The sequence below is a fragment of the Leguminivora glycinivorella genome, chromosome 25 (assembly GCF_023078275.1).
Source record: "Leguminivora glycinivorella isolate SPB_JAAS2020 chromosome 25, LegGlyc_1.1, whole genome shotgun sequence".
In the NCBI taxonomy this organism is placed as follows: Eukaryota; Metazoa; Arthropoda; class Insecta; order Lepidoptera; family Tortricidae; genus Leguminivora; species Leguminivora glycinivorella.
The window spans coordinates 11,857,471-11,882,173 of record NC_062995.1 but is presented as its reverse complement, the minus strand read 5'-3'; the positions used below and the strand labels follow the sequence as shown (position 1 = coordinate 11,882,173).

The 24,703-nt window shown below is 39.5% G+C and overlaps 2 protein-coding genes across 3 annotated transcripts in view; one reads left to right on the top strand and one right to left on the bottom strand.

Moving 5' to 3' along the window:
• Nucleotides 1–3,229: 3,229 nt before the first annotated feature.
• LOC125239268 (serine protease inhibitor 77Ba-like) lies at nucleotides 3,230–4,972 on the top strand. Its single transcript, XM_048146800.1, has one exon. It carries the CDS (start codon nucleotides 3,543–3,545, stop codon nucleotides 4,815–4,817), a length of 1,275 nt encoding a protein of 424 aa, XP_048002757.1. The 5' UTR covers nucleotides 3,230–3,542; the 3' UTR covers nucleotides 4,818–4,972.
• Nucleotides 4,973–6,176: 1,204 nt separating this feature from the next.
• The window catches only part of LOC125239554 (zinc finger protein 234-like), a 32,398-nt gene continuing 13,871 nt past the window's right edge, over nucleotides 6,177–24,703 (bottom strand). For both annotated transcript variants that reach the window (XM_048147179.1, XM_048147180.1), the window contains 5 exons: nucleotides 15,159–15,353; nucleotides 14,306–14,461; nucleotides 12,965–13,066; nucleotides 10,097–10,195; nucleotides 6,177–6,379 (listed from right to left, as the gene is read on the bottom strand). In XM_048147179.1, coding sequence (XP_048003136.1) covers nucleotides 6,203–6,379; nucleotides 10,097–10,195; nucleotides 12,965–13,066; nucleotides 14,306–14,461; nucleotides 15,159–15,353 — 729 coding nt within the window. In that variant the 3' untranslated portion in view covers nucleotides 6,177–6,202. The remainder of the gene's footprint in view (nucleotides 6,380–10,096; nucleotides 10,196–12,964; nucleotides 13,067–14,305; nucleotides 14,462–15,158; nucleotides 15,354–24,703) is intronic.

Here is a 24,703-nt window from a genome sequence, read left to right as displayed (position 1 = left end):
GCTCTCCATTCACATACGTTGGTACCGACTATCTGGGACCACTTCTAGTTAACAATGGGAATGGCAATTGTAAAAGGTGGATTAGCCTCTACACATGCTTAGCCGTAAGAGCCATTCACTTAGAAGTTGTAAAGGACTTAACTGCGGAAGAAGGTTTAATGGCCTTACGTAGAATGATTTCAGCAAGAGGTGTACCTACCTTAATAACGTCTGATAATGCGGCTCACTACAAGTTACTCTCAGAGATTCTTCAGAACCCATACTGCGTAGAGAAAGAGATAAAATGGAAATTTATACCACAATTAGCACCATGGCATGGAGGATTCTATGAGAGATTAGTTGGTTTAGTTAAAAACTGTATGAAGAAAACATTACAGAAACATTTGTTGAATGACACCCAGCTAGTAACAGCGGTGAAAGAAATAGAAGCAGTTCTTAACACAAGACCCTTAACTTACGTAGATTCAGAGCCGGATCATGTACTAAAACCTTCAGACTTTCTTACCATGGGAAAGTGTATCATTATGGAAACTTCAGATAAGGATCCTACAACGTCGCAAGGGACGGTGACTAAGGACCACTTAATTAAAGGTTGGAAGAAAGCACGGATAATTCTACGAGAATTTAAAGAGATGTTTGAGAACCGGTATCTCCTAAATTTGAGAGAAAGATATTCCCACCATCCTAAAGAACCTAGAGTAACATCAAAGTTAGCACCTAAGATAGGTCAAATCGTGCAGATTAAAGGTGACACGAAGAACAGGATAAATTGGAAAGTTGGGAAAATAGTATCTTTAAAGGAAGGCGCCGACGGTTTATGTAGGGTCGCCAAGGTACGAGTAGGAGATACAGAGTATACAAGATCTATCGCGCATCTCTACCCGCTAGAGATCGAAGATGGAGAAGAGCAGTGCAAACAAACATCATCTTATGACGAAAGTGTTGAAGAACCGGTGCAGCTTCCTGATCTTCCACGTCCATCAGGCAAGGATGACCAGACAGTGGAATCCTCAACGACGTTGCTGAGCCTTCATCTGAGCAGAGATTCACTCATGAAGTTAGAGATCAGCAAGAAGAAGTACAGCCTCATGCCTCGCCAGTAGAGGGAAAGTGTTCCTCTAAACAAGCGGTTGAGTTTATGTCTAGTGAGTTAAACGAGCCTAAGCCTAAGTCTATGTCCGAACCAGAGCCACTCGCGGTCGTCGACCTCGAGTTTTACGACCAGAATGATCCCGAGTCACACCACCTAGAGGAAGTTACGCCAGAAGGACAACACGAAGAATCAAGACCTAAGAGAGCGGCAGCTCTCCGAGCCCTTGAGAAGATCAAGGAATGGACCAGCAATTTACTCGCCGTGCTGCTGCCTGAGGCGGGGTGTGTCGCGACAGGCGCGAATATCTAATGCCACAATACGAATTTCCTAGCGGCAACACTGAACAGCGCCCTCGTGGGTGGAACTGTGGTAAGTTATTCCAACGTGGCAAGTAGTAAGGTTAAACCCGGTATGGCGCGAAGCGTGCGAGTGCATGAAAGTGTAAGATACAGTGAGGAAGCCCACAGCTGTCCTGAGTCGTCTAAAGCTAAGTATTTTATGTTACTTGGTGCTCGCAGTGGTGGTATGGTTTCTCTATGCAATGATCTCCTTAATAGAAGAACAGTAAGTTCGTATGAGTTTAGCTTGCCACGGAACCTGCCGTGGAAGCTATTCCTGAGACCATCTTAGGTAAGGCAGACTAGGTTTCTCTGTCTGGGTAAGACTTGACGTGCCCCAGCTCTCAACTCTGTCTGGGTAAGACTTGACGTGCCCCAGCTCTCAACTCTGTCTGGGTAAGACTTGACGTGCCCCAGCTCTCAACTCTGTCTGGGTAAGACTTGACGTGCCCCAGCTCTCAACTCTGTCTGGGTAAGACTTGACGTGCCCCAGCTTTCAACTCCACCTGGGTAGACTTGACGTGCCCCAGCGTGCGAGAGCCGTGGCGGCTTCGGCAGCCCGGCTAGAGGTGTGTCGATGTGCGGCAGTATACCTCGGCTCGGATGTTAGGCGTCCGAGTTATCCGACCTTTGATGTGTCGGCGGACTCCCCGCGGGGGGGGTCCTTTGAACCTTCGTCTGGCCGGGTAAGATGGTTCTCTTTTGCTGTAGAGATAATCGTACAAGTATAGTAGGTGATGGTTGTATGAGAATACCATATTCATGAGCAATTAAACCCACAGATCTCGGTGGTATACAACTAGCCGCCATAAGTAAAGCGAAGCAGATTGAAGCTCCCCTGGCCCAGGAGAAGTGGATCAGAGAGAGCGAGGACAAAGAATCCTTCATAGGAGATGAAGGTATGTATGCTAAGCATTCTGTTACCCCTACACCCCCACATTAATATATTAGTGGCCGCCTTTCCCCTTTTACGGTCTTATTTATATACCGTACGTGGTTGGGGGAGAGTCGGCCACACCGAGACCTAATTATTTTAATGCTGGTCTGCTGAAGTTTTTTCCGGTAAGTCTTACCATTGTTCAACCTTAGAAGAAATAAGGAAAGCTCTTAAGCTTATAAATGTGGTTCTTATTATTCTATTTCTATTGTAGGGGAGGAGAACGTTCATACTTCACTGATGAATCCGGAGCCGAGAACGGAGTTCTTCTTCGGGGGCTTCAGCCTAGTGAGTATTATATTCTTTGTACACAACACAAGGCACATCGATTTGTTAACAAAAACAATTGCTATTCAATGACATTAAAATGTTAAAAATTATAAATTGAAGTAGATATCATACACGAAAGAAAAAACGACAAGGCCCACTGGTGGCTTCAGTCTTCAGCTTAAAACGCGGCTAACGTCTTCACCACTATAGACCACCCGCCCGCCAGCGCGCGCGTCTAGTGGTGAAGACGCGTAAGCTGAAGACCCGGGTTCTATTCCCGGCTCGGCCACCAGTGGGCCTTGTCGTTTTTTCTTTCGTGTATGATATCTACTTCAATTTATAATTTATATTATAGTAGTGTGACTACTTGAAAAAAGAACAAATCAAAAAATATTCAGTAAAATAATTTGATTTGTATGTTATTAGTTGTATGTTAAAAATTGTTAATTATAAAACTCACTTTTTATAACCACCTCAGTCATTCGATCACATGAATACAAAATAAACACACATACAAAGTAAATTACAGTGTATCGTGTCGGTCACGGTACTATAACCAGTTCCAAGATGACCAATTCGCTCAGTGTATTAATAGCCGGCTCAGGCCGGTTCTCACTTATAAAGCCAAATTCATGTATCTACGAATTAATTGTAAGCTAATCTGCAAACAGATACCAATTTCACTTAGACTATATATCTAATGATACATCAATGCTTAATAGACAATTTTTTCCATCCATGCTACTAATAGTGTTTTTCATGACAACATTAACTGGCCCAAAACGTTGCATAAGATTATAGAAACTGTTGTTTGAATATGGATATTTTTTAATGGTTTTCCTCCTAACTGTGCGAATCGCCATCGTGTGAGTCTGACGCCTTCGTTGAACGCGGCAAAACAAAAATGGAAATATCTACTGACAAACCTTTAATCAGTATGATCCTGTTTGTGCTCAAATTGTGCGCGTGTATTGTGCTGTGTCTAGGACAAAATCAAGGCGTTGAAGTCCCGCAATATCAAAAAGATGTAAATAAAATCCGTGAGTCAACGACAAATTTTTCAATAGAGTTATTATATGCGGCAAAACAACAAGGGGAGCAGAACTTTGTCCTGTCGCCGGTCGCAGCGTGGACAATGTTGGCCGTGACTGCCGAAGGCGCGTTGGGCTATTCCCGCCAGGAGCTGCTCGTCGCCTTGCGGTTCCTCCCTAAACAGGCGATTGAGGTGGTCAGGTTCTACCACCAAGAAATCACGAGGCAGCTTATCGTCGACAAAACTACTGCCGAATATAAGAATTTCAGCGGAATATTCATTCACAGGGGTGATTGGTTTGGAATAAAGGATAGCTTCCGTCAAATCGCGGAGGAATACTATAATACAGAAGCAGTTGACTTAAACTTCGAAAACAAAGCAACAGCGGCCACCATCAACCGAGCAGTGTCTTTGACTACCGAAGACAGAATTCCCACAATCATTGATGAAAGCCATTTGAATAATACTGAACTCATTATCACCAGTGCTGTTTATTTTCAAGGGAAATGGACTGCACCATTTAATGATTCTACAGTTAAAAGAGATTTCTTTAACAGCGTTGGAGAAAAGATAGGCGAAGTTAACATGATGTATAGTAGATACACATACCCGTATGCGAACATTAGTGGACTTCAAGCAAGTGTGATCGAGTTGCCTTATGGTGTTGATAACCATATGTCTATGATATTAATGCTGCCAAACCCTGGTATCACTCTACAAAATATGATCGTAAACCTTCAAATACATTTTAATACAGTGTTTCAGGAACTAAGAGTCTCTAAAGAGCGTGCTGTTGAAATAGAATGTTACATCCCACGATTCAGAATTGTTTCAAATTTTGAATTAAATGAAATTTTGAAACACAGCATGGGAATACACGATCTTTTTAACCCCGAGAAAGGCTACTTGTTTGGCTTAACCAGCCGCTGGCCGATTCGTGGTATAAAAGTCATACATAAATCAGAAATCGATGTTACTGCAGAAGTTAGTGCGCCATTCTCGTCCGGGAGTAACACCTCAGAATTTACAAATGATAATACTGTTTTTACATTTGAAGCCAACAGGCCTTTTATTTATTTTATTGTGGAAAAACACTCGAACACTATTGTACTGGAAGGAGTTTACCAACGTCCTGTTTTATATTGAGTTGTGAATACAAAAAAATATCAAAAGATCCAAATGGTATTTTAAGATGTTTAATGACTGGTATTTTTAAGTAATTGAGACCAGTTAATATTTTTTTTAGTTTTGTAATAATTTCTATGCTCTACGAATACAAATTCAAGTTCTACATTTTTTTGGTTATTTTTATACCTATCAGCAGGGTTAGCACATGATTGCAGCGAGAGTATGTCGCCGCGAGATAGACTACCCATCCTTATGTCATTAATACAGTTAGAAGAAAACGTGTCATCTATCTCGCGGCGACATACTCTCGCGGCCATCATGTGCTAGGCCTACAGGTATCGGGGTATATCCGTATAGATCGGGGTTCCCCAGCTTTATTACATCTATGGAATTTCGAATGAATCAACAGCCCAATATTGTTTTTTTTTTTATTTTATTAAAATTCGACATTACGTCTCGGACATTTCTTTACCCAGTTCTTATCGGGGGTTTGTATGGACCGATACCTTTCAAATAATTATTAAAATGTTAAACATTGTTGCACAGATTAGCGTTTATTTCGCGTGTGCCTTTCCTTATGCTTGCGCGCCACGCCGCTTGGGGGCGCGTCTTACGTCCTTCCTATACAAAATGTACTGAGGAGACATTTTTTGAATTACATTCAGGCGGCGTGGCGGAGACGTCTGTTGCTCGTCACAAGACATGCGTCTTATGAGTGTGGATGGTAGCTATTTATAGCCAAAAGTTCATGTAAAACAATAGTTTACGCCAATTTAATTTTAAAACATACATACACATACGCCTGTATCTCATAATGGGGTAGGCAGAGCACCTACTCGTTTCAGAAAACGTTTGGCAATTAAGGAGTTAGACTTATATTCACCGGGATATAGGCCGTGATTACCTTTTTGATTTTTGTCGAGCTCCCGATTTTTTTCCGTGATCATGATGCATGCAACTGCGTCGAAATATCGGGAGTACCTTACAACCTCAATGGTCGCGCACCGTACGGTTTCAGAGGAATTTCCTCCCACGAACGCTCCGGCTATGGAATGAGCTCCCTGTCGAGGTATTCCCGATGAACTACAGTATGGGGTCCTTCAAAAAAGGAGTGTACAAGTTTCTAATGGGTCGGCAAAGCGCACGTGACACCCCTTGAGTTGCGGGCGTCCATAGGTTACGGTGACCGCTTTCCATCAGGCGGGCCGTATACCTGTTTGCCACCGACGTGGTATAAAAAAAAAGCTCGACAAAAATCAAAAAGGTAATCACTACTAATCACGGCCTATATCCCGGTTAATATAAGTCTAATGAAAATAACCGTGAATCATTCAAAACTCTTAATTAAGGAGTTGAAAGAAAACAAAATAGTGACATTATATTATTACTTGTATTTTTTTAAATTATTGAGTGCGGGTAGAGACGGTCTCGGGGTCGTCCGGTTTCCGTTTCCGGCGGTCGCGCTTCGGCCCGGGCTGTCCGTGGTGCACCGTGTTGATGTGAACCCGCACACACGAGTTGGTCGTGAACACGCGCCCGCAGATCGAGCACGGGATTCGTGGGTGCAGCTTTAAGTGCGCCTGAAAAAATAATAGTTATTTGTTATACAAGGGGGCAAAGTTGTATTTTAACGCCGAGTATGGATTCAAGGTCAAATTACTTTACCGTTTAGTGGATACAATGCGTTTTTACCCGCTGGTATTAAAGGACAAAACACGTGTTTCCGAGCTAGTGAGGGAAAAAATACATTATAGCCGGGTCCACACTTGCCGCGCGCCTCGCGAGGCATGCCTCGCGCGCAAAACGCTCGTGCTCATGCGCGCACGTTTGCCTCGCCCGAGCCAATTTGCTCGACAAGATGACGGCTCTCGGTCAGCTGTTCAAAATAGTTCTACACGAGAGCACATTATTTATTGCCGTGAATTGATTTACTTTCCTTTTTAATCCTTATTCACAAGAAAATATCAAAATATGCTGTGGCATACATAAATCATATCGCAGATTTTTGTAATACCGAATCATCTGTTGTCATAATGTTGATGAGCATAAATCATAATAGTCTTCTAGTCGAACAATACGTTTGCAGATAATATTTGTGCATAATATTTAGGCGGCATAAAGTTATAATTTGCTATTTTATAGCGAGTTGGATGTGTTGGGGATGCAAGATACCTAACACTCCTCCTCGCTTCGCTCGTCGTACCGAACGGTGACTCTGGGGCAGTTTTTCTTTTCTGATAGCGAGTAATAATTCTGCTAATGTAATATTATGCTATAAGATTGTTATGGTACATACCAGTAATGTTCTGTAAAACAATATTCTGCCAAATGTATCTTATAGCTTGGTCAACGAACGATTCTAGATGGAATGCCCGAAAGCAGAAAGTTTCACTACGGGATGTTGTTAGGGGTAGTCAGGAGACATACATACTAAAAGTCCTCGGACTTTGGACGTGAGCTCGAAGAGGGGGGGATGAAAAAAGGTCCCATTTTTTGGTTTTTTGCTCATATTTCAAAAACTATGCGTCATACGAAATTTTGGTTTACTAAGTATTACTACACCTTGAAATCTTATATAATTCTCTATAACTTTGATCTAGAAACTTTTTTTCTATTCTCAAACATTATCTAGGTATGAGCTCCTAAAAACTGTTAATTTTTTAAAAATCGTTTCCCCCCCCCCCCCCCACTTTTTGCTTCATACATTGCTCCATATCTTGAAAAATATTTATCTTAGACAAAAGTTTTCTTAGAAAATCTTGTAGATCATTCAAATACCTTTCATAATATGTGTACATATGCTTCCGGGTCATGTACCGTTGAATAATTATACGACTTTAAAACGAAATGAAACAACAAATGTATGTGATAAACGTGTAAAATATGTATTTCATGAACATGATTGTATTATGATGCTGTATAAATGCATTCACACAACAGGTAACAATACAATTAGCTGTACATAAAGGCCTTGTCATACCCACATCTACCACTACTACAATCTGTAGTGCACCGGCAAAATATTAACTTCAGTATTTCTTCCGGAGCAGCTGGTACTTTGGTTTGTACAGGAATCAGTAAGTTGCTTTCGTTCCGTGCCCATCCCCATTCATCATCCTCCTTGCGTTATCCCGGCATTTGCCACGGCTCATGGGAGCCTGGGGTCCACTTTGACAACTAATCCCAAGATTTGGCGTAGGCACTAGTTTTACGAAAGCGACTGCCATCTGACTTTCCAACCCGAAGGGTAACTAGGACATTGGAATTAGTCCGGTTTCCTCACGATGTTTTCCTTCACCAAAAAGCGACTGGCAAATATCAAATGACATTTCGCACATAAGTTCAGAAAAAAGTCATTGGTACGAGCCGGGTTCGAGCCCGCAACCTCCGGATCGAAAGTCAACGACACCCCCAGGATAGAGGAAGACACTGATGATAACGGCGGGGAGGATATTGTCTAAGATACGGTTGTCACATCTGATCCAGATGACATGGAAGAAACAGTTTCAATTTGTTTGATTTATTTGGGATAACAAACACAGTAACACACAAGGTTAGAGAATTGCAGTGTTGACAGTAGTAAGGTGTGAGACCGACAGCATTTCAAACAAACAAAGAAGACCGATTAGTATCATCCCGCCCAAAGAGGCAGCGAGTAAATTAAAACACGTGTAAGTTATATCCATACCTCCTAAGGATACTGAGGCAAGTGCAAACTCATGATTTTACAGAGGAGAGCCGTTCAAAGGTACAAAGTAACATAACTAACATATTTGTTCACGTAATAACATAAAAATTCGGATTTGTTTTAACGAAATCAATGAGGTTATTTCTGCATTCATGAGAATTTCAAATTTATAACAGTTTATGATCTAAGAGTATACGAGTATTTTAGCGCACTTGGTCCAGTATTCGTCAAGTAAAAACCTTTTTTTTTACGTTAAAATTTGATTTAAAGTAGAATAGTAGTAGAAAACTTTTAAGAGTTAGGACATAATTGTAACTTAAGCTGTTATTTGCAGTTTTTACCTCCGAAACTAAGTTAGTTAGTTGTATTAGTATTCCACACTTTTTTTACCTCCCTCGCTAATATACCAATGACTTTTTTCTGAACTTATGTGCGAAATGTCATTTGATATTTGCCAGTCGCTTTTCGGTGAAGGAAAACATCGTGAGGAAACCGGATTAATTCCAATAAGTCCTAGTTACCCTTCGGGTTGGAAAGTAAGAAGGCCGTCGCTTTCGTAAAACTAGTGCCTACGCCAAATCTTGGGATTAGTTGTCAAAGTGGACCCCAGGCTCCCATGAGCCGTGGCAAATGCCGGGATAACGCAAGGAGGATGATGAATGGGGATGGCACGGAACGAAAGCAACTTACTGATTCCTGTGCAAACCAAAGTACCAGCTGCTCCGGAAGAAATACTGAAGTCAATATTTTGCCGGTGCACCACAGATTGTAGTAGTGGTAGATGTGGGTGTGAGAAGGCCTTTATGTACAGCTAATTGTATTGTTACCTGTTGTGTGAATGCATTTATACAGCATCATAATACAATCATGTTCATGAAATACATATTTTACACGTTTATCACATACATTTGTTGTTTCATTTCGTTTTAAAGTCGTATAATTATTCAACGGTACATGACCCGGAAGCATATGTACACATATTATGAAAGGTATTTGAATGATCTACAAGATTTTCTAAGAAAACTTTTGTCTAAGATAAATATTTTTCAAGATATGGAGCAATGTATGAAGCAAAAAGTGGGGGGGGAAACGATTTTTAAAAAATTAACAGTTTTTAGGAGCTCATACCTAGATAATGGTTGAGAATAGAAAAAAAATTCTAGATCAAAGTTATAGAGAATTTTATAAGCTTTCAAGGTGTAGTAAACCAAAACTTCGTATGACGCATAGTTTTTGAAATTATATATTAAGCAAAAAACCAAAAAATGGGACCTTTTTTCATCCCCCCCCTCTTCGAGCTCACGTCCAAAGTCCGAGGACTTTTAGTATGTATGTCTCCTGACTACCCCTAACAACATCCCGTAGTGAAACTTTCTGCTTTCGGCCATTCCACCTAGACCCCCCTTTTGAGCATTCATTGACTGATCTATTATGCGTGGTAGTAATAATGTCAACTAAGTTTTCTGCAAAATTACCATTCGACCGACAGTGTTTCTGCGAAACATGTTATGCGAAGTGTTTCGGACTAAAATTATTCTGCCAGATGAGGGTAACCCGAGCGGGAGCGGCCATATTGTACGTTACTAGTCTTTATTATACTCATACTCACCGTCCTGTGGTGGCGGTTGAGGTTGGCCTTGACTGTGAAGGCGAGCGGACACAGCGGACATTGGAAGGGTCTCTCTCCAGTATGGGATCGCATGTGGAACTGCATACAGATATAATATCGTGTTAATTGCGTTTCCTCAAACATGCAATGAAATAATCTCTTTACCTTCCTTATAATGGTGAGCGTCAGAATGGCGGGTGTACATCAAGCAATCCTGGTGTGGTATACGTCAGGAGTTAGTGCTAGCAATGTGCCAAATGTGCGCCAAAATTCGAGCAATGTGCTCTTTGAACTCCAGAGATATTTAAGAAATTAATGAGAGCCGTTGAAGAGTAATATGGGATTGAATAAATATATCTATAACGCCTGCTGAAATAAAATAGCAATGTTAATTGCCTGCAATGCAGCATTAACATGCAGGCGCTTTTCACAAAAAAAGTGATACTTATAGATATTTATTCAATCCCATATCACTCTTCAATGGTTCTCTAAATTAGTTTGTGTTTCATATATGTGGAAGCACATTGCGAGCACTAACCTTAGGCAGTACTTTCACCCTTGAGTAAGCAGCCATTAGCTAGAACTGGAAGTGCACCCGCCGACCTGACGTCAGAACGGCGGGTGTCACTAATTTCTTAAATATCTCTGGAGTTTAAAGAGCACATTGCTCAAATTTTGGCGCACATTTGGCACATTGCTAGCACTAACTCCTGACGTATACCACACCAGGATTGCTTGATGTACACCCGCCATTCTGACGCTCACAAAAAGGACTCGGAAGCTCACTTACGCTCAAGATTCTACTTTTTGAACCGTAGCGGTTCAATATTGGAATCTTTCCTTTGCTCGGGTATCAATATTGGCACGTGCGGTTAAACAACGACTTTGCCCCCTTGTAAAACAAGTACCTATAATTTGTTCTTAGAGTTCATACGCACATACATAAAATCACGTCTGTATCCCATAAAGGGGTAGGCAGAGCACATGAAACTACTAAAGCTTAAGTGCCACTTTTGGCAAATAAGGGGATGGAAGAAAACGAAACTGTGGCATTGCAGTGACAGGTTGCCAGCCTCTCGCCTACACAATTTAACCCATATCCCACAGTCGCCTTCTACGACACCCACGGGAAGAAAAAATCTTATAAGTAGTTATTATTAGATTTATTATTGTGTGCCCTTACAGGGTGTCATGACTCACTGTCTTAAGTAATGTAACACCTATTATGTACATGACAATGCAATACTGAATACAGTACCGGTCAAAAGTTTGAGTTCACCCTTTGATTTCGGTACAAATGAGTACTTTTGTACGATAATTATCTTCGGTTTGGTAGTCGAAATATGTTTTCAACTTATATTTATTGTTTTGTGGAGATTTGTTTTACTAGTTAGACACAATTCACGTACCTTTCTTTCACTAAAATCTAATAAACATGACGGCAAAATGCTAGTTATATTTATGGCCTTGCCTTTGCCACTAATTTAGACACATCTTTACACGAAACACAGTTTTAGCCAGATAATATAGGCCAAATAATTATTTAGCCTATAAGATTTGAGGGAAACAGATGTTAAAAAAATATAAATTGTTTACGAAACAAATTTTGACGTCTGAACTACAAAAAACTATCTCTCTAAAATAGTCAATTGTACTGAAAACAAGGAGTGAACTTAAATTTTTGACCGGTACTGTAAATGAAATGAAATGAAAGGCTACCTAATGATTCTCCGACAATTTTTTAGCCGATTATTGATTCGCCGACAACGATTCGCCGAATGCCGTTTAGCCGAATAATCAAACTATCGCTGTCACTTTTGGTCGAATAACGTAACGTAGAATCTTGGTTCGTATACAGTTCAGTTCGCTTTTGTGCAAATTATCCGAACTACTATTGGACATTTTTCATTTAGCAAAGTAATATTTTCGTTTAGGCCATGTTTAGTCGAGTAACGTTTCACATTTTATACATTGTTAAAATATTTTCCAACGAATGAATTATCGCTGTTGTAAAAAAATTACGCACTCCATAGACACTTTTTTTTTACATTCATACAGTATACATATAATCACGCCTGTAGCCCATAAAGGGTAGGTAGAGTAATGAACTATTAAGTTTCAGTGCCACTCTTGGGGCAAAAAGGGGTTGAAAGAAATGCAGATTGTGACATTGCAGTGACAGCGCCACAATTTAACCCATACCCCACAGTCGACCTCCTCGACACCCCCGGGAAGAATGGAGGGGGGGGTTCTTAAACAATGTATAATGTGAAATTTACATATACTGGCAACATTATGTTCTTGAAAAAAATTGGTGAATTGAAAACAACAATACATAATTTACTGAAATTAATCCTTGGAATCAGAACATGATGATTAATATAAATAAGTAAATGAAATAAATGTGAATTACTCATACAAACGATCTAACAACTAGATTTTTGAATCCGAAGAACACTTTGTACGCAAGTTCCAGGCTCCAGCCAACTCACCAAAAAAAAATACCAAATGATCACTCGACCTATTGTGTTTCGACCAATTTTGTGTCGGCCAATTTTTACAATTACTAAATGATTATTCGTCGAAAAGTAAATCGGCGTATCAAATTTCTGCCTACCGACTCCGTTTACGAACGAATATTATGCGAAATGAGAATTTACCAATCGTTATTCGGCCAAAACAGACGTCGGCGAATCGTTGTCGGCGTACCGAAAATCGGCGTATTTTATTTCGGAATATCAATCGGGCACCGAAATGAAAGGGGGTGGTGAAATTCTTAACCCGCCACCACACAGGCAAACAGCAGCAGGTTCTTAGAGTATGTGTCAAGAAAGATTAACGTTAATGCTATGAAAACAGCTAGCTTACGTTTAAGGAGGATTTGAGGGCGAAGGTTTTGGGGCATTCGGAGCAAGCGTAGGGCTTCACGTCCTGGTGGGTACGCTGGTGGTACCGGAGCAGCGTCGCGTTCTGTCACCATACAAAGCAAATCTTTATTGCACAATCAAGTCAAGAACTATATAATACGGGCACACCTCGGACACTGGCGATCAAATATGTGAAAAAGGTGCGTTCCTAGCACACATTGTAAGCTTGTATAGGTGAACGCGTACTATGCTTGTATGAGCGAGATATGACAGGTCGACTGTTCGCGTTTTCGAGAGGCGGTAATTGTGAAGTAACCGAGCGGGGGTGGGCGGCGCTTTCAGCGGGGAGTGGGAGTGGCCATACTGTACGATAGTACTCACAAAGTCCATACAAAAAAGCGTACCCCTGAAATGTATGGGCTTTTGAGACTTAAAACTAGATGGCGCTGTTCTCAGCTTGGAAGTTGCCAAAATCATATTTTCCCCAAATATTATAGCGTGTTTTACCAATAAACTATCAATCTATATGTCCAAATGAAATGTGTGATGTGTGACTTGTCCGACGTTCCCCCCACCTCCCCCCGCCTTTTTTTTGTTCACACACCAGAGTGCCATGAAATCCTATCAGGTTTGTGTTATGATGTTGCTGCACCCTTACGGCTCGGCCACGACATTGGTCTAAGCGCGACAGCGGTGAGCGGCGGCCATACATTGGAGCGAGACACAGCGATGGGACTTTTCATTCGCACGTATGGCTGCCGCTCACCGCTGTCGCGCTTAGACCAATGTCGTGGCTGGGCCATTAGAGGGGCGCGGCAAACAGTTTGGAAGCCCCTATTTATTTAATCATATGGCATGAACATAGGTAAATAACAAGTTTTATACAATAAAACCAGTCAAAAAGAATACAAATATAAAAGCTATAGGTCAACATTTAGACAATTGAGCCACTCGGCAGCGTCTGGTGTGAGTCGCAGTAGGTTTTCTCTAGCCCCGGTGTATGAGTGCAGAGGGCAGCGTTCGATGATGTGGTCCATGGTTTGGATCGCGCCGCATTCGCACAAGGCTGAATCCTTCCAACCCCACTTGTGCAAGGTATAATTGCAACGACCATGGCCCGTTCTGAGTCTGTTAAGACGGCACCATAGTTTTCGGGGAAGGTCAAACCCTGGGAGCTGGAGTGTGGGGTCCACGATTCCTGAACATGAGTCCGCAGCGGTCCATTCTTCTTTCCACGTCTCACGGATGTCAAAGCCCCGGAGTCTCTGGGCAGCTACACATGACGGGTTTCGGGATTTCAGTCGCTGTTGGAAGCCCCTATGATAGAAAGAGACGGGTATACCGGCAGTATGCGGCCGCACTGCTCGCACACGAACTGTCCGCGCGGCGGGCGGGAGGCGTGACGCTTGCGCGTGACGCGGGCGTCCTTGTAGCGCGGCGCGTGCTTGCGCCGGTGATGCGCGTCGAACGCAGACGCAGAGGCAAACGTCAGCCCGCACTGGGAATAAAAATAATACATTACTACCAAATATGTAACTCCGTATAGACGGATAAAGTCTAAGAAAAAAACATACCTCGAAGCCATAGAGAAAAAGGTACGGTGGCCTAGATGGCGTTACACCTTTGGGGAACGCTCGGCTAGATGGCGCTAAAACGGATATTTGACATTTTAACACATATCAACCTAAGAATATGGGCCAAATTGTCAAACTGAGGTTCAAACGTTTTAAGTCTGTGTCGAGAGATGGCAGTCTATGCACTGTGATTACACATTTTACTTTGACAATAACTCTCTATAATAGTCGATTATCTTTGCTTTAAATCATTATATCGACACTATTTAAAAAAAAAACTTGTATCTTCGTCTGTCAATGAAAAGAAAATGGCAGTAAATATATTTATTTATCGTATGGCATATACCAATTCTACTTTTAAATATGTAGTTAAATAAATATTATAGGACATTCTTACACAGATTGACTGAGGCCCACGGTAAGCTCAAGAAGGCTTGTGTTGTGGGTACTCAGACAACGATATGTACAATATATAAATGCTTATATACATAGAAAACATCCATGAAATGTTTAAAAAGTCAGACTACAATGAGTATGTATGGAATGCATATAGACTTACTGCGTTTTAACTTTGAGGAGCAGCGTGAGATACGAGATTTTCAAAGTAGTGACGAAATGTACCTCTTCACACCGCCGGAGCTCCCCGGGATGCATCTCCGCCACGTGTGCCTGTAGTTGTGTCTCGCTCGCACAGTTCTCCCCGCACTGCTCGCACGCGCGCGCTCCGTGGTCGCCGGCCGCCGCGTGCCGGCTCAGCGCCTCCGCGCTCACGAAGCTCGCTGAACAGACGCCGCACTTGACACGTAGTGGCATGTTCTGAAACGATTATTTGGGCCATTTATTTTTTAAACTTTTTAAAGGATCCACATACATACATACAATCGCGCCTGTATCCCATAAAGGGGTAGGCAGAACACATGAAACTACTAAAGCTTCAGTGCCACTCTTGGCAAATAAGGGGTTGAAAGAAAACGAAACTGTGACATTGCAGTGACAGGTTGCCAGCCTCTCGCCTACGCCACAATTTAACCCATATCCCACAGTCGCCTTCTACGACACCGACGGGAAGAAAGGGGGTGGTGAAATTCTCAACCCGTCACCACACAGGCAAGGCAGGTTTTTTTTTTATTTTTTTTAAAGAATCTTTATAAAAAATACATATCGGCCCTGTCAGTCTTTTCATGGCTTCAAACCTCAAATTATATTGTTGTTAAGAATAGCGTCCGCCAACCTATACACCATATTCGCTGTGTCAGATGTTGGTTCACTCAAAATGTGTATAAAGGCGCAAACGTCATATGGGTTTGGGCCATTTATTCTAAAGTTTTTTCTGGATTTGTTTTTTTTTATGTGGTTTCCACTCAAAAGCTTTTTCAATCCTAAACGTGCGTCTACGCTATTGTCCCAGAGCTGTAAGAACCTCGTTTTGACACATGACAGCGTCCACAATACGTAAACTCGCGCAACCTAACGAAATTTTAAGGCGATATATTTCCGTAGTCGCTGCGCGCACTCGTTTTTTGAAGCCGTTAAAAACATATGAAAACGCAATGGAAAAATCTGAAAACGATATATGTTAAATTTCAGGATCTGGTGAGTATGTTATGGAGTTGAACAACATGAATGTTACAACTTCGCTCGATAGAAAATGACTCCAAAGTTACCTCTTCTCTTAACAATAAATCGTTCCCATGGAATAGAACTTTTTTGACTTGTTTTTTACTTCAATATATAGGTAATAAGATTATCTAGACGAATCTGATGAGTTTGTGCCGGTAGCGTCATTAAAATAATATAATATTTACCAAATACTACCAAATCCGCAAAGGAAAGATGGAACAACTATGAACCCAATTTTAAGACCTGTTACTAATCCTGTTTTTGCAAAAAAAAAAAAAATTTTTGTAAATTGTTTTGAAATTGAAAACATTTTCGATGGCACTTATGGCCTCTTCAGTCGCGCGGCGGCGCTTTCAGAGGATGGACCTGTGTCAGTTTTCTCCGCGTGGTCACGTGTCATTGAAACAATGGGGAACAAAGCTTTGAGGAGGCAGAAAAAATAATTGCGTGCTAGAAAACAAATAAATAAAGAAAATTCTAATCAAAGCCCGTGAAAAGGTAAGAAAATGATAATTTGTATATACACGTAAGTATTTCATTTTCATATGATGTTATCAAGTGACATTTACGATATCTAAACATCATAGATTTTAGAAACCCCTAGATGACGGGTCTGTGACGCCATTACAGCACAACTTTTCCACTTAGAAAATATATAACTGATGTCCAGCTAGTGAACAAACTTACGCAAAATTTTCATAAAAATATTGAATTGTTCGAAAAAAGGCGGCGGTAGGTACAGTACTGATTGAAGATCAGGTACGGTAGGTATTTCTGTCTTTCAAAATTTGATATAAGGTTGATTAGATCGTGCTACCCTCCGTCTATATTTTTTCTGTGTCTATGCCAAACATGTGGCCAGCCTGACAGAAATTTTGTTTGACAACTATCGCCATTTTTCCACAATAGTTAAAAGATTTCAGTATTTTAACTTTTCAATAAATTTTGATGAAAGTCCATAATCATATACATTGATAAAGCATAGAATGGTATTGATAATTTATTCTGTGCTGGGTTGTATTCCATTTGGAGGTACGGTAGTGGCGGTAGTGCCCCCGCCAACACGAGTCAAGCGAAGAGAAAAGCTGTTTTCTTGAAGCATTTTGTCGTTCTTCTGAATCCTCGAATTTTGGGTCTGGTTTAAACCAGATAAATATAATTGTCAGGATATGATATCAATAGCAACTTTATTAAATAGACAAAGTTTCAATTGCATAGTTTTCATACTTTAGATTTTATTCATATCTTAATATAAATAGCACAGATTTCATCAGTGACTGGCTGAGTGACTTCATCTTGTTTGAAGTTGTAGGTTCATAAACAACAAGAATAAAATTCGAAACTTTGGCATATATACAGCTTAAAGGCTTTCAATATGAAAAAGAGAAAGCGTTATTTATTCACGACTGACAAATTTTATGTGTCTTTTTAAACAACAGTGACATGACATAATATCTTTTTACATAAAGTCTATGGTCAAAGAAGCTGATGGTTACTGTGTTCTGTTAACAATAGGTTTATAAGAAAAAACTTCTACATAAAGTATTAACATCTCGGCATGTTTTATGCCGAGATGTTAATCTTTCCCCTCCTCCCGCCTCCCCATTTTTATGTCCCCATTTTCAGTTTTTTTTTATATTCAAGAAAACCGTAAAAGCTACGGTTATGATGTTTAGGAGAAGTAGGTATATTTCCATAAAATTCTCTACTATCTTTGCAGGTAAATAATTGTAACTCGTAATTTTCAAATTATGCTCCTATTTATTATGGGACTAATTAATGATGAAAACGCAAAAAAATCTATTGTATACATTTGGACTGTTATGATACAGCTCATTTCTATGGAAATCCAATTTTATCTTCGTGGTTTCAGCATTGGACCCTTAATAAAAGTTGCTCATAATGACATCAAAAGTCGCTATGCAAAGTCTGAATGGTCCTTTTCATTTCACCCTGTCGATTTGTAGCTAAGTGCGATTACTAAGAAGTTTCGACGATGGCAGTTGGAGAATCCAAAAACATCGATAAAATTGATTGTAGCTTCCGACGTCCTTAAAAGCAACGACAACGCTGACCAAACATACTGTAACTATAAATCATTCGTATTACTTACACAAATGATGAAACCTAATAAAATAAAATAAGGCGGTGATCGTTTACTATCAGGCGATACAGCTGCTCATTTGCCTCCTATTTTATGAAACAACTAAGAAAGCCCAGTTAAAATACGGCGATCATTATACTGCGATCCGTCTGTGTCATGCTGCCGCGCGAATTTGAGTTCCCGTGTGCGACAAGCGAACAGAGCCGCGCGGGCGGAGCTGCCCGGACGCCGCGCACCTCACCCCCTTGGTTTGGTTAGTTTGACAGATCATCTCGCCTTAAACAAAATCCCGTAATAATATTTAAAAAAATCAAGTACTTAAAAACAATATTTCGCTTACTTTTAACATAATCTAACACATGTTACATTTTTGCGGATCTTCGTTAGTGAGTATTTTACGATATTAATTTATCACGCAGGATTTACTTATTATGTCATTTATCATTCATTTCTATTTTTAAACTAGTGCTGTGGCAGAGTCTGTCATTTCGATTCAAATGACATTTCAGTAAGTTGATAGAAATCGTATATTTGTTTAAGCGCCTCCTTGTACAGTCAAGTGCAAAAATACGTATCGAAATAATCGTCTCATAAATATGGTACTACGCTCTTATTACACCGGACTAAGATGCTACAGGACATATTTTTGAGTAAGATGTGTACACCCATATTTTTACACTTGACTGTACATAGGGCCTAATCGATTCAACCAATTCGAAATTAATCGTTTTTTTTTTTATTTATTTATTTCTCATATAGGTGTGCAAGATAGACTTATGTCCGTCAGGTTTTTCCATACAACTAAAACAACTGTTATTACTTACTAATAACTACTACACTTATTACTAGTACACTCATCATCCTCCTTGCGTTATCCCGTCATTTGCCACGGCTCATGGGAGCCTGGGGCCCGCTTTGACTTATTACTAGTACACTAATGCCTATTTATTCTAAAGTTACAATTTTGCAATTCACCCAAACAAGTTTGTCCTTCAAATAGTCTGACACATTATAGTAAGATCTTTCAGTTAATCGTGCTTTTACAACTGTTTTGAAAGTTTTGTCTGGTAAGTCTGTAATGTGACTAGGTATCTTATTGTAATAATGTATCGATTGGCCATTGGTTTAGATTTGGCAAACGATACGTCTTAGCCACATCGCAACATACTTCAAAACAAATGTGTCAAAAATGTGAACTTACAAATCTGGGACAATAGGCAAGCTGAAAACGAGCTGAACACAATTCTTCTACTGTGGACCGACTGTCAAGCCTCGAACGAGCGCGCTCCCAGCGTTTCGTTTTTTGACGAACACAAAGGGATTTTCTTCGCGGTCATCAATCAATCAATTATTTATTGGATTCATGGACGTGTTTAGGGACAGACGTCGGTCGCTCAAGCCGAGCATCATGAAAAAGCGGACCGAAGATGCTTCCTTGCAATAGGCTACTAGACTCATATCTAATTTGGCACAATAAATGATTGTCTTTTGCAATATTTGACATAAGAAACCAATATTTAATGATTTTGGGTATTAAATGTATACGATGACTACGTATTTTTAGTTCAAAAATGTGAGTAATTTTTTTTTGGCCTCCGAAAACGCTGTCGACCGTGTAGTGACGTCATAGAATTCATGTCAAATCAATCACTGACATAGTGACCTTTATGCCTCGTACTTAAAGTGTCAGAAAGTGTTGTTTTCGGACTGAATGACTTCATTCCAGGGATGTAACGGAAGTGTTTTTAACGGAACCGAAAGCGGAAGCAGAAGTTTTGAATTTAGTTCAACGGAAGCTGTAAAATCTTCGCTGGTCTCAGGTCTTCGTAGTGGTGGTAGAAATAATAAGCGGACTGTAGTTTGGTGCTGGTTTAATCCAAATTGTGGAAGACAAAGAAAGTGGCACAGTGAATGTCGTTGGAGGCGGAATAACCGTAAGTTTTCAAAAAGCTCTAAAAGCTGTCAAATTTGAACTTATCACATTGCCATTTGTAAATTTAGATTTAACTAGAGATTTGAAATATTATTATAATTATACAATTCAATGAATATTTTATTTAAAAAATAGTCAAGTAGTATGTGAATGAATTAAAACATTACCAATAACATGAAATTAAAAATTGAATAAATTAATACTGAAGATTTATAAAATGCATAATGTCGACTCGAACAATACTGAATATTTTAGTCAAAGAATATACAAATTGAAATGTCAACAGTTACATGATAATGAATTAGAATTAAAATGAATGATTATTATTAAATTTATAAAATTGAAAATTGATTTTTAATAACAAAAATAATTAACTTAGTCTAACGAATACAGGATCAAAATCAGGGTGATTTTTGAACGGTTTCGTAACATGCTCCCGCCTTGAAGTCTGTGACTTCAACTGTATGCCGAGGGGGAGGGTAGACGTTGTTGCAGACCGTGAGATACCGTCGCTGCCATGGATGCCTTCCAAGTTGTCCTGCTGCTGTGTGCCACGTACCGGTGATGTCTTGGAGGCTGCAATCTGTGCATGTGGAACGAAATGTGTGGATCGCCCATCAGGAAGTGGGAAGGAAGGAGGAAGAGACTGGAATCTGTTTGGGTGAAATTTGAATCAGTAGATGTACCTATGTGAATGTGCGTAAAATGTGTGAAAAATGTGTAAATGAATAGGTGAATCCTCTAGTGCTTCACGCTCTCTTGTTAAGTTACATAACAAGAGCTGTACCGTTTTCATGTTCAACAAAGGCCCTGCATGCAAGAAAGTGAGACGGTAATACTTGAATATCAAGATGTGCACATGACAATAATGATGATGATTGAAACTGAGCAACTCTGAATTATCAATGACGTGACCGTACATGGAGTTGATCGGTGCTCCCGCCACACGATTGGGATTGCATCTGTGAATTATATAGCCATTTGTCGGCGGCTCATTCAACGTGATGGATGTTGTAGATTGCTGATCATGAACAGCTTTTGGACACTGACATTGTATTGTACAACTGTCTCTCGGAACATTTGAATCTAATTCCCTAACCATAAACTGAATATTTGTAATTGAGGGAGTTTTATGTGCGGATATGGATACTTGTGTGTTTATCGTGCTATCTAACATATTTTTGATAGCCTGAGTGGACACTTTCACTGTTGAATTAAGCTTTGAATACTTATGAATCAGCACTTGTGCATTCGACATGCTAGCGAAGTAAATGTCTTCGAAGAGTGCCCGCTCATCTTCTATGTACTCTCCGCTTGTGAATTCTGACAATATGTCTATGTCTAGCAGCAATGTATCGAACTCATTGTATAAAAGCCCTATTTTGTCAAATCGGAGCTGCAACTCTGCAAGCTGTAATTCATTTAATCGCGGTTCAGCAGCTAGTTGTGACACAAAATTGTGAAAAACAGTAAGTTTACCTTTGATAAGGTCACGTTTGTAATTAAGTTGATGTAAATCCTGTGACGATGACATTGTGGCATAATAAAATGCTAAAAAATGAGCCTATAAATATTGGTACAAATTATGACCTTAAATAAAAACTTTGCTCTTAAAAAATCTCCAGGCGCTAAAACTATTTGCTATGCGAATCAAAGGTATGCACTTGTATTACGTAACCTTGTTTACGACTTATTTGCACTGCAGTTAGTTATCAAGATTGTTTTAAGAACGTGTTTGCCTATTGTTTTTGAAGTTTTTAATTGAAATTAGCGTAATAAAGTTACAAAATGATTGAATTATTGTTATTGTATTGTATAGGAATTATGTGAAAGTGATAGTTTGTATTAAAATCTTATATATTACTGTGAACTGGGTCAAGAGGTTATACCTACTAAAATGAATATCTCTAGTGAATAATCCTATCGAAATGTCTACTGGCTTCTAATCCAAATGATGGCAATGAATTAACTTTCTGCACTTAATGGGAAAGCAATGAATTAGGTATTTGAGTAGGTATGATTGAATACTAATGAATAATACCTAATGAATTGTGCAGCTACACAGAAAAGGAAGAAACAAAGGAATATGGATTGAATAAGAAAGGAAATGGAACGATCTCACTTTTTTCGTTTTCTCTCTCCTCCTGTGCTGGATGCTGCGACTGGATATGAATGTGGATGTTGATTGTTGACTCCCGCTGTTCTCCACTGGACTCCTGGACTGGTCTGATTGGTGCTGGATGGGCTGGATTCCGTAACTGTCCTGGTTACGGTGAATTCCCACTGTAGTGGGATGCTCCGTGTGTCCGGTGAATGCTGAGTGTGAATTCACTCGTCGCTCCTGACTTATGGGACGCGATGAGTGGCAGCTCCGGAACTGGCACGCAGCTGGATACGCCCTACGCCAATCTGGTCGACCCACGGCTTCGGCGATGAAGACCCGTTGTATAGGTGGAGCCTGACTCAGAGCCACAATCTTGTCCTCTCACAATCCAGAGGCTTCGTAAGGACCATGTAAAATCCAAATTACATGGATATGGATTCCAAATTGTAAAAAATGTGAATAAATGCAAATTGTGAGGACAAAGAAAGTGGTACAGTGAATGTCGTTGGAGGCGGAATAACCGTAAGTTTTCAAAAAGCTCTAAAAGCTGTCAAATTTGAACTTATCACATTGCCATTTGTAAATTTAGATTTAACTAGAGATTTGAAATATTATTATAATTATACAATTCAATGAATATTTTATTTAAAAAATAGTCAAGTAGTATGTGAATGAATTAAAACATTACCAATAACATGAAATTAAAAATTGAATAAATTAATACTGAAGATTTATAAAATGCATAATGTCGACTCGAACAATACTGAATATTTTAGTCAAAGAATATACAAATTGAAATGTCAACAGTTACATGATAATGAATTAGAATTAAAATGAATGATTATTATTAAATTTATAAAATTGAAAATTGATTTTTAATAACAAAAATAATTAACTTAGTCTAACGAATACAGGATCAAAATCAGGGTGATTTTTGAACGGTTTCGTAACAGAAGCAGAAGCGGAACCGGAACCAGAAGCGGTACTTATGGATGTTAAAAACGAAAAGAAAAAATACCACATAGGTATAACATAAATCAAAACTAATTAAATTACCTAGAACTTTTAGGTGTTTACTGTTTACTAACTAAGAATTTAAGAACTGGCTTGGCCTTCCGCCTTAGCGTTTAGTATCGCAGCACGTGGCAAGCAGAGAAATGAGCGAATGACAGGTATAGACCTGTTGGTCTTTGATGTACGCCGCTCATGTCCCACCGTCGCGCTAGGTTCCGACATCCGTTATAACTTCCGTTTGAAAAATAACAGAACCGGAACAGAAGCGGATGTGCAAAACAAAACGGAAGTTCTGCAGAAACGGAAGCAGAAGCAGAGCTCCGTTACATCCCTGCTTCAACTTCATTCACAGAACATCTACATATAGATGACATGGCCGATGTTGTTTTTGCCTGATTACGTGAAAGTATTCTTTAATAATATTTTTTGCGGTTTACAAGTCATAATAGAATATAGTGATTTTTTTTCGTTATATTATAGTTAAAAAATATGAGTTTTTTTTTGGCCTCTGAAAACGCTGTCGACCGTGTAGTGACGTCATAGAATTCATGTCAAATCAATCATTGACATAATGACCTTTATGCCTCGTACTTAAAGTGTCAGAAAGTGTTGTTTTCGCACTGAATGACTTCATTCACAGACAATCTATGGATGACATGACCGATGTTGTTTTTGCCTGATTACGTAAAAGTATTCTTTAAAAATATTTTTTGCGGTTTACAAGTCATAATAGAATACAGTGATTTTTTTTCGGTTAATTGGACAGTAAGTGATAATATAAGCCTATTAATTGAGTTGTATCAAAATTCACAGCCGGCATCATCTTGGAAATTTTTGCTGATTACTGCTATAATAATCGCTGCAACAACAGCGACTGCTGCAACATAATACACCGTGTTTTTTTTGTTTTCCGTTAAATTCGACCATTATCATGAACCACCCTGTATATCACTTTTAGTTAAATTCACAAAAAAAAATTTTTCATCATTTTGATACATAATAAATGAATTTATTAGTGTGAGAGACCCTTAAGAATAACATTCAAGTTAGTGTCAAGTGATTGACGGCACATGTCAAAACAAATAACATTAGGAATTGGTAGAGGCTGTCACACACATGTTTTACTTATTTTTTTATTTTATTTATTAGGCACACAAAACAGCTGACATTTACAACATGATATAAAATAGTATACACATAGGTTTTAAGTTAGAATGCCACCCAAAACATGTATGCGCAGCATGAAATAAACACATGTAAGGAACGAAAACTATAACTATTTACAGCTTATACTAAAGCTACCCTGAATTATGTATGTTCAGTAATTATCTTTATTTTTTTAATAACTCAATAACCGTAAGAGTTAAGACACTAGTTTTTTAGAGAAATTA

Coding starts and splice junctions, on each gene's coding strand:
- LOC125239268 (XM_048146800.1), top strand. CDS start 3,543: ATGGAAATATCTACTGACAAACCTTTAATCAGTATGATCCTGTTTGTG.